Source organism: Ictalurus punctatus, chromosome 29 (genome assembly GCF_001660625.3).
Source record: "Ictalurus punctatus breed USDA103 chromosome 29, Coco_2.0, whole genome shotgun sequence".
Classification (NCBI taxonomy): Eukaryota; Metazoa; Chordata; class Actinopteri; order Siluriformes; family Ictaluridae; genus Ictalurus; species Ictalurus punctatus.
The window spans coordinates 13,737,184-13,752,286 of NC_030444.2; the positions used below are offsets into that span (position 1 = coordinate 13,737,184).

At 46.0% G+C, this 15,103-nt stretch overlaps 1 protein-coding gene across 3 annotated transcripts in view; it reads left to right on the plus strand.

The window, feature by feature from the left end:
• The first annotated feature begins 467 nt into the window (after positions 1-467).
• Positions 468-15,103, plus strand: part of LOC108260865 (striatin) — a 29,745-nt gene continuing 15,109 nt past the window's right edge. The window contains exon 1 of one of the 3 annotated variants that reach the window (XM_053677572.1): positions 468-912. In XM_053677572.1, the coding sequence (XP_053533547.1) occupies positions 694-912 (219 nt within the window). In that variant the 5' untranslated portion in view covers positions 468-693. The remainder of the gene's footprint in view (positions 913-15,103) is intronic. The other 2 variants (XM_053677573.1, XM_053677571.1) reach the window with 2 other exon arrangements.

The window sequence follows — 15,103 nt, forward strand, 5'->3', positions numbered from 1 at the left end:
CAATTTCAGTGAGGTTAATTAAAATCTAAAATAAAGTAAAATAAATCTGTACAGACGGTGTGGTTTTCAGCATGATTTATTTCAATATTAGAAATTTAGAAAACTGCTTTTAAAATTTACTTTTTTTTTTGCTTCCATGTTAATTATTATGCTTTCATGCATAATTTATTAACACGCATACTTAAAACGGCATGATGTATGAATTATAATGATTATATTCTGTCTAAATATGACCTGTTTAAAAAGTAAAAGTTTATGTTCTACACGTTTGTGTTGAACCTAAAACATAAAAAAGAGCCTTAAACTGTCCGGAAAGTAAGCATGAAAGGGTTCAATGAGAAACTGTACACAAAAAAATAGAAATCATTGGTTTTTGTAGGCCAATAATAAGGTATTACAAAACCCAGGTTTACGGAGAACTACAAATCCCATGATGAGTGTACGTGCACTTCCGGTGTGTGGTTTTGTGGGCGTGGCTTCCCGTGCCTTTAGCGTCACTGAGTGACAGCTGGCTGTCAGAGAGACATGAGTCGGCTGGAGAGGAGCTGAGACAAAAGCAGAGCCGCTGAAAAACACGCCGTTTTAACCGGAGAAAGAGAGAAAGAGAGAGAAGGAGAGAGAGAGATTGACAGAGGGGGGTTTTGTGTTGTTGGGAGGGAATTTTTTTTGGTCGAAGAGACCCGCGGCCACGCCATGGACGAGCATGCAGGGCCCGGTGTGTTCTTCAACAACAACAATAACTCAGTGCTGCAGAGCGGCGGAGCAGCGAAGAGTGCTGTCGCCGATGGGAGCGGCGCGGAGGCGGGCAGGGCGCAGTACAGCATCCCGGGCATCCTGCACTTCCTCCATCACGAGTGGGCCCGCTTCGAGCTGGAGAGAGCACAGTGGGACCTGGAGAGAGCCGAGCTGCAGGTCTGAGACACACACACATACACACACACATACATACACACACACGCGCGCGCGCGCGCGCTTATTCTACTACTAAAAAAAAGAACATTAACTGCATCTCTACACATTCCTGTATTTATTCAGTGTTCAGTTCATCATCACAGCAGGCTGGTCTCAATCTAACATTTTAAAAATAATAAATAAATAACGTCATTTTTTTCCTAAACGATAAAACAGCAGTCTAGGGTTTTCGTCCTGTATTTTTTTTATATACATTTATTCGACCTAGGTTTATTCTAGAACCTTAAACAGCTCGTGCTTTATGTATTATTATTATTATTATTATTATTATTATTTGCACAACCGTAACGCTCGTGCTTTAAGTATTTTTATCATTTAAAAAAAGTAGAAATTTGCACAAAATATTTATAAATAATTTTTATATTAGTTTAAATGCTTGATATGTTCGCTCCACCTATTTATTACTATTATTATTATTATTATCTGTATTTATTTATTTATTTAAGTATCATTACACCGTGCATTCGGTCTGAAAAAATTGTTGTAAAATATTTAAAAAATATTTGAGAGAGAGAGAGAGTAAATTAATAAATTATTTTGACCTGTATATGGTAAATGAGTTAGCACGCTAGCATTTGCGTTAGCTTTGGATGGTTTAGGCGGAAAAAAGATAAGAAGGATAGCAATGCTGAAAATATCGACTATTATTATTATTATTATTATTATTATTATTAAGTAGTATCAGTATTAGAAGTAATATTTGTTAGATTAGCCTGAGATTAGTAGAATTATTCGCTACATTTCGCTTCCTGTTGACATTCCTGCGGCTATGCTAACCAGGTACAGAGTACCTGTTGCCAGGTTGGGTGGAATCCCTGACTGTGATAGCGTTTTTTTTTTTTTTTTTTTTTTTTTTTTTTTTTTTAAAGAATGGTAATGTACAAATATCCTAGGATACAAGACCTACATTTGTGTTGTATATTTATATATTTATAGATTGTATAATGAGTATTGCAGATTTATTTATTTTTTTAAATCTAATAATCGGTGGTGGTTCTGTTGTATTTCAATCTGGCAACCCTGACTAAAGCTGGTAGAGCTAGTATACAGCTATAACGCTAGCATGACTTAGCTAACATACCAAACCACCGCTACACGAATGTCCCCAAAACTGAAAAAATAATAATCCTTTTTATGCACACTCCGTGTCACTCTGTGATACACATCGTTTGGGTGTTTTAATATCAATAAAATGTAAGAAAATAAACAGAAGTGGTCGGTGTGCGCTAGCAAGAAAACTCACGAATGACCGAGCAGGGCTAATCACGCTTGGTCTCCCTCGGTTTAAATGAGCAAATTAACTTGTAACGTGTTTAAATAAAACAATATTTAAAGTAACGTCAGATAACGTCTTTATTGAAGAAGTGACTCTTAATATATAGTATTTATTGTTTTAAAAAATAATAATAAATTCGCTCTAGACAGCGAGAGAGAGCTAGCTGTTCACTTGCTAGCAGATTTTCTGCTTACCTCAGACATTTATAAAAAAAAATAAAAAAAAAAAAAATAATAAAAAATACATACGCCGATATTTTATGTACATTATTCTGAGATATATATTCACATTAAGTTATTCGCATCTAAATATTAGATTAGGACTGCTGTATTCACGTCTTTAATGCTGGAAGGTTTAATTTGGTGATTTGTAGACTGAATGAATGGAGATGAGTTTTTTTGCTTTGTCAGTAATCGATGTTCCGTCGCGATATTTAGTTCAACTTTTATCACGGTTTACAATATTATCGTGATATTTCATTTAAAAACCGAAACAAGGACCTTACACTTGGCGGTTTGAGACTGAATAATAGAGTTAGGGCTCGCAACTATAAACGTGAGGTGTGTGTATTTTTTATTTATTTATTTTTTTCCCTCCTTTTCCTCACGTCTTTTGTTTGTCAAGAAACGTGTAGTTTAAATATAACTTCTAAGGTCTAGAAGGTGTGAATTCACTTTCTGTAACAGCAGCTCTGACAGTAGTGCAGTGAAGTGAAGTTTATATCAGTGCGATAATTCTGATCGGGTATCATCTCGTTCACAGGCGTTTGAACGCTTATTTAACATTTTATGGAAGGAGTCTCCAGTAACAGTCGGAGGTAAAGCAGCTGTAACTGTGTGTTTTTCCCGAGTTGGCGCTTTGTGGTTTTTCGGTGACAGGACAAGCTGCGAGGCCGGCGAAGGAATAGATGTTTGTACTGACTTCACAGCGTCCCTTACGTTTAAATATCTGATATTAGCAAGATATAATATCTGATATTAGATTTAAACCACAGACTCCATCGTCTCATCACGTGTGTGTGTGTGTGTTGTTGTTTTCTAAAGCTTCCCAGGTTTCACTCGTTCGCTTCAACGGTGCAGATTGTGTTTTCAGACTGACTGCACTGATGCATCTTGGGAAATACTTTATACAGTATATACGTGTGTGTGTGTGTGTGTGCGTGCACTTTTTTGTGTGTTAGGTTTGGACAGTATGATGATGATATCATAACTGATCTCACCAACAACAAAAAAACCCTGATCAGAAGTTGGTATTTATTTGTTTGTTTGTTTGTTTGTTTGTTTATTTTACTTATGCCTGCTCGCAAGTTGGTGTGTACGAGTTCGTATGTGGTGTGTACGTTGTGGTTTTGGAACCTCCCCCAACCCCCCCGTATCATCACAACCAAGAAATTTTACTTATAGAAAATGAAAATACCGTAATTATGTAGGATTTTTTTTTCTCCTTTTCAGTGTTAAAATTTGTTAAAAAAAAAAAAATACAAACCACAGTTTGGCTGGCAGTTTGTGGACGAACCTATACTCCGTGATACGTGGCATGTTTTGTAGAACTCGGAGAGTCGTGATATGATCTTCTCGTCGCTTGTCATTGCACTTCACAGGACGTAGATGCTTCTTAAACGTACGTAATGTGACCATAACGTTATCTGAATATTCTCTGTAGCGACACCTCAAGGCTTGCCCTTGGTTTAGTACCGCACAAGGTGTTTATCGCTGCTTGGGAACTCTTTGGTGTTCTGAGGCTGCTTTCTTTTGAGAAAACGAGGTAAAAATACCTGCGAGTGGGAGGTGTAGGTGGGAAGAATAAGATGGCAAGAGGTTGTTGATCGGCTGTTGTGGTTGGAAGAAAACCAGCAATCGCTTGATGTTGACGAGCATCATGGGGCTTTCTGTGAGAATAATGCTCGAATTATAGATAGATGGATCGGTGGTAGGTAGGTGGCTAGATGGGTGGATGGATTGATGGATGGATGGATGGATAGGTGGCTAGATGGGTGGATAGGTGGCTAGGTGGGTGGGTGGATGGATGGATGGATTGGTGGCTAGATGGATGTGTGGGTGGATAGATAGATGGATGGGTAGGTGGCTAGATGGGTGGATGGATTGATGGATAGTTGGATGGATAGGTGGCTAGATGAATGGATGGATAGATGAATGAATGGATGGATAGGTGGCTAGGTTGATGGGTGGATAGATAGGTGGCTAGATGGATGGATGCATAGATAGATGGCTAGATAGATGTATGGATGGATAGATGAATAGATGTATGGATAGGTGGCTAGGTAGGTGGATGGATGGATAGATGGATTGGTGGGTAGATGGATGTATGGATAGGTGGCTAGGTGGATGGATAGATAGGTGGATACAACAGGTACTCGGCAATGAAATGCAGTTTAGCATCTACCCGAAGTGCATCTAGTAGCTGTTCCTGGATGGAACGGGGTTGAAGAGTTTGTGACGGGGATTGGAGGAGTCCCTGATGATGTTGCATGCTCTACGCAGACATCTCCTGTGGTGAAGGTGCTCGGTGGATGGGAGTTGGGCACCAGTGACGTGTTGGGTGGTTTTCACCACCCTTTTGCAGGGCTTTTCTTTCAGACATCGTGAACTAACCAGAATTGAAGTGTTGTGGTGCCAGGATAGATCCTCAGAGACGTGCACATCCAGAACCCTGAAGCTGGAGACACGCTCTTCTTCAGTCCCGTCGATGTAGATTGTCGAGTGTCTGCTGCTTTTAGATTTCCTGAGGTCTTTGAGATCTTTGGTGGTCTTGGCGTGGGGGGTGAAGGTGTTTTGTGGAACACCATGTTGGCAGGCTTTGGAAGAAGAAGCCCTCGGGAGACTCCACGCCGTGAGGGATTCTCACAGGGATCTCAGCTGGCGAGATACTCGGCGTAGGGTCGAATTCTGGCGGACGCCATTTCAGATCTACACTTCTTTATCTCACTAGGATTCACTTTGTTAAGGAAATCATGACCAATACTTTTGAAGTTTGCAGCACGCACTTTCACACTCTAGAATAAAGATGGTTCTTCAGGGGTTTCTAGGAGTGGAATTAAGGAGTGGTTCCAACATGTACAGTTCAGCCTGGGTGTTTCCAGTCTCTCTGCCTCCCGGTTCCCACGCCCTCGCTAGCTACCAGCCGTGATTCCTTTCAGACCTGCGTCTTTTCGGTCTGAAGCGCAGACTCTGAGTAGTGACCCCTGACGTACGGGAGTGGTTGGTGTGAGCGGTCAGCTTTATCTGAGGCACTGCGAGGACCGGTGCTGAGTGCACAAGCAGCTAAAATGTTCCAACAAATCGTTGTTGTGTCACGTCGTTGCACCACTTCTCCATTTCACCAAGAGCGTCCATTATGTAAACACAATGCTGATGCTAGTGATTATGGTGTGTGTGTGTGTGTGTGTGTGTGTGTGTGTGTGTTGAAATATGTTGAGTTTATTACTTTTTTAAATTATGCCACAGTGGATGCTGAAAGACAGGGGTGTGTGTGTGTGTGTGTGTGTGTGTGTACATGCACTTTAATGTGGGCATGTATGCATGGTGCATCTCTGCTTGCTGAGCAAAACCGGAAATGCAGAATGCAACTGAAAGCTCGCCGCTGATTAGCCGATACCATCGTGGCGCCAAAAACGAGCGGCAGTCAACGTTTGAACATTTCCTCCAACCCCCTTCCTCTCATAGTAAACCACAAGAAGCACTCCAGTTTCTGAAATGTGCTCTAGTTTTCTTTCTCTGTGTGTGTGTGTGTGTGTGTGTGTGTGTGTGTGTGTGTGTGTGTGTGTGTGGGCGGACGGGCGGGCGGGCGGGCGGCAGGAGGGCATCCACTTGTTATTGTTCTGCTGTAAAGTCAGCGGTACACTTAAATTGATGAAGGAGTTAACCGAAAAAGGCGGTGTTTTTGTATTTTCAAAATTAAACCCCTACATTCATTAGAACATACTGTGGGCAGGTGCAACCAAAAAAGAACTGCTGGTACAGGTGGAATTGGGCAGAGTTTGTTTGGGAGTGAGTGGGATTAGTCAGAGCTTCTCGACGAGTGAGTCGGATTAGTCAGAGCTTCTATACGAGTGTGTGGGATTAGTTACAGCTCCTAGACGAGTGTGTGGGATTAATTAGAGCTCCTGTACGAGCGAGTGGGATTAGTCAGAGCTTCTATACGAGCGAGTGGGATTAGTCAGAGCTTCTATACGAGCGAGTGGGATTAGTCAGAGCTTCTCGACGAGTGAGTCGGATTAGTCAGAGCTTCTATACGAGTGTGTGGGATTAGTTACAGCTCCTAGACAAGTGTGTGGGATTAGTTAGAGCTCCTGTACGAGCGAGTGGGATTAGTCAGAGCTTCTATACGAGCGAGCGGGATTAGTCAGAGCTTCTATACGAGCGAGCGGGATTAGTCAGAGCTTCTATACGAGCGAGCGGGATTAGTCAGAGCTTCTATACGAGCGAGTGGGATTAGTCAGAGCTTCTATACGAGCGAGTGGGATTAGTCAGAGCTTCTATACGAGCGAGTGGGATTAGTCAGAGCTTCTATACGAGCGAGTGGGATTAGTCAGAGCTTCTATACGAGCGAGTGGGATTAGTCAGAGCTCCTCTACGAGCGAGTGGGATTAGTCAGAGCTCCTCTACGAGCGAGTGGGATTAGTTCGAGCTTCTATACGAGCGAGTGGGATTAGTTACAGCTCCTAGACGAGTGTGTGGGATTAGTTAGAGCTCCTGTACGAGCGAGCGGGATTAGTCAGAGCTTCTATACGAGCGAGTGGGATTAGTTACAGCTCCTAGACGAGTGTGTGGGATTAGTTAGAGCTCCTGTACGAGCGAGCGGGATTAGTCAGAGCTTCTATACGAGCGAGTGGGATTAGTCAGAGCTCCTCTACGAGCGAGTGGGATTAGTTCGAGCTTCTATACGAGCGAGTGGGATTAGTCAGAGCTTCTATACGAGCGAGTGGGATTAGTTAGTTTTAGGTTTTAAAACACAATATGTAGGGTTTGGATTTGGAATATTGGTCTTTGTTCTGCTTTTTTTTTCTTCTTTCCTTTTGCCTGGGAAACCTGTTAAATGAACCAAGGGACCGGTGGCGAAAAGGTGTGAAAGTGACGTAGAGACGTCTGTTACCCGGTTTCTTTATTTAGCGTGTTCGAGTTTTCCCTTGGAGGGAGGGGCTTCCTACAACGCAAACCTCGAGTCGAAATCTCTTCCCCCGGCTTTAGGCAGAATGTTTTTACTTCTGCGTTACTACAGGCGCATCTCAAAATATTGGAATATCCTGGAAAAGTTCATCCCCTGCAATTTAATTAAAAAAGTGGAGCTTTCAGATTCATTACACACACAGTGAAATATTTCATGCCCTTTTTATTTAAATTTTTTTTTTTTTTTTGGTTTTAATCTCGACGTTTACGGCTCACGGAAAAATCAACACTCCGGTATCTCCGAATATTAGAGTACAGGATTTATAATGCAGGTATAATGTTGTATGATAATGATCTCTGCTCTTATTGGCTGTCGGAGTTGTGGAGGGGGTGGAGCTAAAGTGAACGTGACAGCGTACAGATCGTGGCAGTGGAAACTCGCCGGATGCGTTAGTGATGTAGTGATTCAGCTGCTTGTTACCATGGAAACAAATTGGCGAAGGTGATGATTCCAACACGTCGTTCAGATTCACACGGGGCTTGTTCGAATTACTTTCTTTAAAGAGAAAAAGAATTGAATGAGGAACAGATGCATTACTTCTAGCCATGATGTGTCTGAGTGACTAATGGAAGAGCCGTGTGTGTGTGTGTGTGTGTGTGTGTGTCGATACACGCTTTCGAATCGTGAGACGTTTTATTTCATGTGCACTGAATCCATGACGCGTGACGTTCAGGGGAAATCGCACTCGGCTACTTTCTGGTTTCCTCCAGTCCTGTCCGGCTCGCGCTCTTTTCAGTGCCATACTTCCTGTTTCCTGCTGCTCTGCCTTTCCTGGAGTCCACACACACACACACACACACACACACACGTGTACTTTGTACAGCAGTGGTGATGTCAGATGGGACGATGATGGACGTCCCGCTCGGCTTTTTGCTTCCTGGAATTTCCTGAACGCTCCTCTGATGCATGAAGAAACACATCCCGTAATTCCGATGATGCTGTTTTTTTTTGTTGTTGTTGTTGTTTTTTTAAACACTAAGCACTCAAGCTACCGGAGTTCGAAGTACACTACATTAGAAGTGCATTAGTTTTGTCCTGATGGTCTTTCAACGCATCGATAAAGCTAACTGTTTTCTGCTGCGTTCCTCATCTCTCCGTAGCTGCTCCGACGCACGTAGAACCCGGTTCTGACCGAGTAATCGCGGTTTTTTTTTTTTTTTTTTTTTTTTTGCGCGTCTGAGGAATGTGAAGAATGTCCTCATCGGTGCGGGTTCGTATCTGCTTCGCGTTTGTCCTATAAACATCCCGTAATAAACGACTCGACATCCCGTAATAAACACCCCGCGTCGCGCTGCGCTCGGAAAATCCTCACCCGGAAGTTTTCCCCAGAGTGTTGTATTCCTCTTATACCACGCCTTTTAAAAAGAAAGAAACAAATAAACCTGTTTTATTGTTAAACCGTCCACTACGCGAGTCCTTGTGAATCACCCGTTACTATAGAAACCATCCGAAAGTGTTGATTAGTTTTCTGTAACAGTGTTGGGGGCGTGTATCGTATCGTACCCACAATTCCCTGCGGACCGAGCGTGCGCGTATACCTCCTTTCAGTAGATTTTGTGAGTAAGGTGTGTACGTGCAAGACGTTTTCCGGTTGAAACCGGTACGTTCCAGGGCTGGGCATCGGAATATCGTTAATCTGAATCGGGGCTAATCGGATCGAGGTGTCTACGTGACTCCGTTCTAATCGGATTATTACCAAATTCAGATTACTATCCGGATATTTGTTTATGCGCGTGTAAACGTAGCCGATGAATTCCCCCACCCCACCACCACCGAGCGAGGACTGATACGCCTCAGCCGTGCAGCGAGATCCGTATTTCTAACGCGGCACGCTCTCCGGGAAAACCTGCTTCGCAAGCTGAAATCCGAGAAGGCTGACAGACACGTCCGTGGTGTGTGTGTGTGTGTGTGCGTGCGTGTGTGTGTGTAACTCCACACTCCATCCTCAGGAAGTCTCCGATCTCGTCGCTCAGACCAGCCCTGCCGGTTGAGCTCCCGCAGCACATGTGCGTGTAGCAGCAGGTGCCGAGACGTGAACACGCGCGTCACGTAAGACACGGCCGCGTCCGGCGAGGTCTGAGTGGAAAATGAAAGACGTCGCCTGAGACGTCGGACTTCTGGTCAGAAGGCCGTGAGTTCAAATCCGAGCACCACCGAGCCGCCGCCGCCACCGGTCCTGTGAGCAAGGGCTAAGACCCTGAACTCCTCAGCTGTGTAAATGTGATGAATATAAGTCGCTCTGGATGAACGCGTAAACCGAACGACCTGAAAATGTAAACGTTTCCTTCTCGAGAGCGAGAGAGAGCGAGCGAGCGAGAGAGAGCGAGCGAGAGAGAGAGCCTGGTGAAGGAGCGCCGCCGTAACCTCGTAACAGACGTTTAAGCTTCACTCTGAACGGATCAAAATCAGACACGCACCACCTCCCAATCCCTTTTCTAGGGTGCCATTACTTTCTGCCCCGATTCAAACGTTACGGTAACGTAACCCGTATATGAAACCTCTCGTGATGTGAAGTTGATTAATCGAGGTTCACGTCACCGGGTCTCCTTATACGGAACTTCTCGAAGGATCTATCTGGCTTGCTTATTTATTTATTTATTTATTTATTTATTTATTAGTTAGTTAGTTAGTTATCTTTTTTTTTTTTTTTTACGTAAACACCACAGTTTGCGTACGTGCCTGCGAACAATTTACGAATAAAAAGCCACTTTGATCAATCAGGCCTTATAATGATCTCACAGCAAAAATTAAGCCCCCCCCCCGCCAATTTATTCTAGCAATACTTTTTAACAAGGAAGCTTCTGGAAGTGTGTGTGTGTGTGTGTGTGTGTGTGTGTGTGAGAGAGAGAGAGAGGGAGGGAGAGAGAACAGGAAACCGATCCGTTAGCTTTGATTCTTCTTTCTGGCTAGAAAATAAACTCGGATCAGGACCTCGGGTGCGAGCGGAGCTTCCGTTTCCAGCTGCGTTCATTTTTAGCCTCGTGCCTCTGAGCGCGTGGAACAGCTGCGCTCTCTTATCCGACACTGCCGTAAATCTCCACGCGACGTAGGCCAGAATCGCGCCTCGCAGGTCAGAGACGGAAAACTCGAGTGTGCTGTAGCGTAGCGGGAATAATCGTAACGGTCGGACCGCTGGAGGATTATTTCAGCTGTGGTAGGACAGGAGAGCGGGACCCGGATCCCTCCGGGTGATCGGCCGATCTCGATACTCGTCGATCTCGCCTAAAAGAAGATGTTTATTTTTGTTTTGTTTTGAAATGATGAAGCCGTTTCAAAACAGGAAAATAAACACGTAGCTAAACACATGACTTTAGCTAGCAAAGCTACGCATACGCGAGCACGTAAACGGATCAATCTTTTGGTTACGGGATCGGGTCGTATCTGTCCTTTTATTTCTCGGATGTCCGATCCAGTGGATTTCGTCGGTCCCGTCTATCAGACCGGTTTCATCTCCCGGAAAATAACGTGAGATTAAAAATAGCATGCTAGTAATAGAGCGGAAATGACGTCTCACCTGGAAAAGGCCCGATTCGGATCGGTTTCTCAGTAAGGGCCAATCGGATGAGTTTAGGGAAGCGTCTGTTCGACTTTGACCTTTATAGTGAGCGTCACTTCAGTGTAATCAATGCGGGAAAACGAGGTTCTCGAGCACATATACTGTGTAAGAAGGAATAAACGTTAGCACGAGCGTGGGTGGAGCGGGCGTGAACCCCCCCCCCCCCCCCCGTGACTACGTCAGTTCCGTCGAGCTCGCACTTCCCCGTGTCGTGGAGGAAGTACGGCACGGTAATCAGTGGACGGCCGGATAAGGAGAGGAACGCTGAAGGGACGTGGGCGCGCGTGCTGGTCATGCCGCACTGGAATGCGGGATGAGATGCGGTGCAGGTTCGGTGGGCGTGGGAGTGCGAGCGCTCTGAAGCGAGGAGCTCGACACTGTGCAGAAGGAATGTTCTTTCCTCCCTCGAGTCGAGAGCGCTGAATGACACCCTCGCACCCCGAGGATGATTCATCACCGCTACACTCGGCGGCGTGACCGAGTGTTTGCCAGATCCGGGGAGGGGGAGGGGGGGTGGTACATCAAGGACTTGTCTGAAGTGAGAAGGAGGATGACTCAGATTTCTGCTGTATTTCTCTGTATTTTCTGATGATGATTTCCAAGTTTTATTTCCCCTTTCGCTTCTGACCGCCACGGCCTGCCACCTGGGAGTCGAGTAGTAGCCTCACGGAAGCTACCGTCCAGTAACGAGGGGTAGTTCTGGCTTTTTGCCAAGATGTACCACTCGTCGTAGTCGAAAGTTCGGGTCTCCAGGAAGCTGCCGTCCTCCTCAAACCAGGGCTTGACGAAGAACCGGTCAGTCCGAGGGTACGTTTACTCGACGACGACGACGACGTACTGAAACCCGCGACGTTTTAACCCTCCGAGGTTTTGAGAAGTTTCCCGTTCAGACGTCGACGTCGTCGAGACGATCCCCGTTCACACGGCTCCACGCACACGACCGGAACGTATCGTGTGTTACACACTCCAGGCCAGTAGTCGGCGACGTCGCTTAAGCGTTCACGTCAGCGCGTCCGCCGTAGCGATCCGGACGAGACCGCACTATAAACAGACGCGAGTAGAAAAAGCGCAGAGTGGAAAGCGCAGTAACGTTTCCGTTTCTCCGACCGTCGCCGCGCCGAGTACGGATCGCACGGAGAGACGCTGGCGGTCCGTCTGCGTCCTGTGTTCCGTCGGCGGTAAAAGGATAGATTTACTCGAGCAGACCCGTAGAGAGAGGACGATGAGGTTGTGAATGCGCTCCGTCGGTGTAGACGTGGGGTAATAACGCGGCGTACGTAACGAACGCGTCTCCGCCGGTCGTCGTAGCGACGCAGTAAATCCGCACGGCGTCCAGCTGTACTCCGCCGGCGTAGCTGTGAAGTCCGAACACGGGATACACGTGCGCATCACGTCATCGTTTTCACAGATCCTCGTTATTACGAAAACTCGCACTCTTTCAAACCCGTTTTGAAACGCCGCCGCCGTCGTCGTGGAAACGGGCAGGCAAACCGCATAAAACGTTTCCCGCGTTTAGTTTCGTGCGGTTCCTGAAAGCACACAGCACGGCGAGTGTCAATAACGGTCGCTTTGTTTTCCCGACTCGAACGCCAGGCCACAGGCTTTTTTTTTTTTTAATAAACGCACCCACGCGTCTCACTCGGTGACGGCCCAGACGCCGGAATGCCTGGAATCCTCTCGGCTGTCTCTCGAACCCGGGCGTCGGAGCTCTAGCGCACTAGTGTGTCTGCGGAGCCGCTGGATTTGCATTGTAAATGCGAGGGTTGTTCTTTTGTCTGGAATGAGTGCGAGGTTGTATCGCTTGGCAGGATATCAGAGTGTGTGTGTGTGTGTGTGTGTGTGTGTGTGTGTGTGTGTGTGTGTGTGTGTGTGTGTGTGTGTGTGTGTGTGTGTGTGTGTGTGTGTGCGTGTGTGCGTGTGTGTTTGACGCCGGTGTAACTAGAGAAGACCTCACACCCCGCGGTGCGCTGCCCCTGATCTGACATGGGTCGAACGTTTTAAAGGTGAGGAAGGTGTGGAAATGGTACGAGTGCGTACTTGTGTAAGAGGAAAGATCAGATTAGATTAGACCGGCCCGGTCTGCGTCCGCCGTTTTTCCTTTACTGTTCGATACGGCGAACGGGGGAAAAAAAAGTCACATGATCTCTGAAGCGGTTTTCACGATCCGCATCAGTGTTTATAACGATAATAAACGAGACGAAAAGAAGCGGTTCTCACCACGGCGCTGTCGGATCCTCGAGTCCGATTCATCGGGACACGCGGCGTAACAGCAGCTCGGGCGGTACCGCCGGCTGGAATCCGGATCACGGGTTCTAATACGTTATCGTTTCTATAGTAACTGATCGTTCACGGGGACTCGTACGCTGGACGCTACACAAGCTGTGTTTATTATTATTATTATTATGATGATTATTATTATTATTATTATTATTATTAGTTTGCAGAGAGAGTATAAGAGTGGCTGTTTACAGTTGCTGGAGTGGGTAGTGATGACGAGTGATAACAGGAAGTACTCCACAGCATTAACTATTAGTTTCCGTGGCGTAAAAGATGTGGACAAGAACCGCCAACTTTCACAAGAAGAACCAACCGCAAACGTTTCTCTTCAGCAAACACGTCACGTCACGTCACGTCATCTCGTTTATTTGACGCCAGCCGCTGCGAACGGACCTTTTGCCAATATTCCGACTCCATCTCGCTCCAAAGCAAACATTGTTCGGTAACCGGTAGCGAAGTAAAGACGGCTACGCCCAGAGTGGCGCAGTGTGAGGCGAGGAAGCGTGTAGCGATGTCCGTGAACTGGTTTAAATCGCCGCCGGGCGCCGAGTTGGCTCGGGAGAGATGGACGGATGGAGAAAAACGAGAGACTGAGAGCCCCTTATACACTTTGCCTCAATAATGCAGTCAGTGTCTTCCTGGAATAGAACGCGTCCTGTCCTCGGCTCGTGTGGAGGCATTCTTCACCCGGCTTTATACGTGACCGCGAGCACTGAGAGAGCACTGTTCACGCCGAACGCCGCTGAACCCGAGCGCTCGGAGATTACTGATGAATTACGCTCGAAGGTTTTCAGCACACCCGTCTTTCCCTTTTTTTTTTTTTTTTTTTTTTTTTTTTCTCCCCTCCCCTCTTCACATCGAGACTCGCCAAAAAAACGCCTTCTGATCTACGTCTCGGTCGAGGTTCTGCTCGGTTCTGCTCGGTTCTGCTCGGTTCTCATCCCCGTTCCACAAATCCTGAATTTTTAAAAAGTGAAACGAAGAAGTTCTTGGTGCTCCCCGAGCGTCTCGACGAGGCCCCGTCTGATCGTAGGTCGCACGGACGGGCCGAGCGGGCGGGCGGGAGGGAAGACGACCGTGTTATTTAACATGTGAATTTAAAGCTCGTGTGAGAGTCGTTTGTGTCTCGGCGTGCGCGAGGGGAAGCGTGGGAGAGTGGCGTTACGGTCTCGCGGTCGTCCGGCTCGGCTTGTTCACCTAGAAGGTTTATACGTCTGATAAACGTCTGGCGCGTATAAATCGATCGAGCGAGGATACGTTTGGGATTTGTGGAAGCGAATACATTCTCAGCTCCCGAGCGTCGTGCGTGAACGTGTTAAACGCGGTGAAATAGTTTGGGGTTGTACTCTGATCGTGAAACGAGAAGAAATGTAAAATCAAACCAGACGCTGACAAAAAAAACAAACAAACAACAAATGACCCGGGTTATGAGATGAAACCGCGCGTCTAGATAAACCTTTTGGGTTTTTGCGCCCGGACAGTCGAGACGCTAGTCAGGACTTTTTCGGTCCTCGACTCCATTTAACCAATCAGTGTTCTGCACTATTTTTTTAGCTCCACCCACCTGATACCTGGACAAGAAGGTTAACCAAGTGCGGTACTTTAAATACAGCACGACTCACTTCACGATCGAAATGGCGACAAAAGGACGGATCGCAGCTGATTTGCGGAGCGCCCCCTGTTGGACAAGCACAATTTATTCAAAAAATGGAAAAATTATTTTTTCATTTTAGATGTTAAATCATATTTCTTTTTTATTATTATTATTGAAATGTTTTATCTCCTCTCCAGCTAGTCAGTGTGTTTTTGGGTTTTTTTTTAAAACATAAAAATCA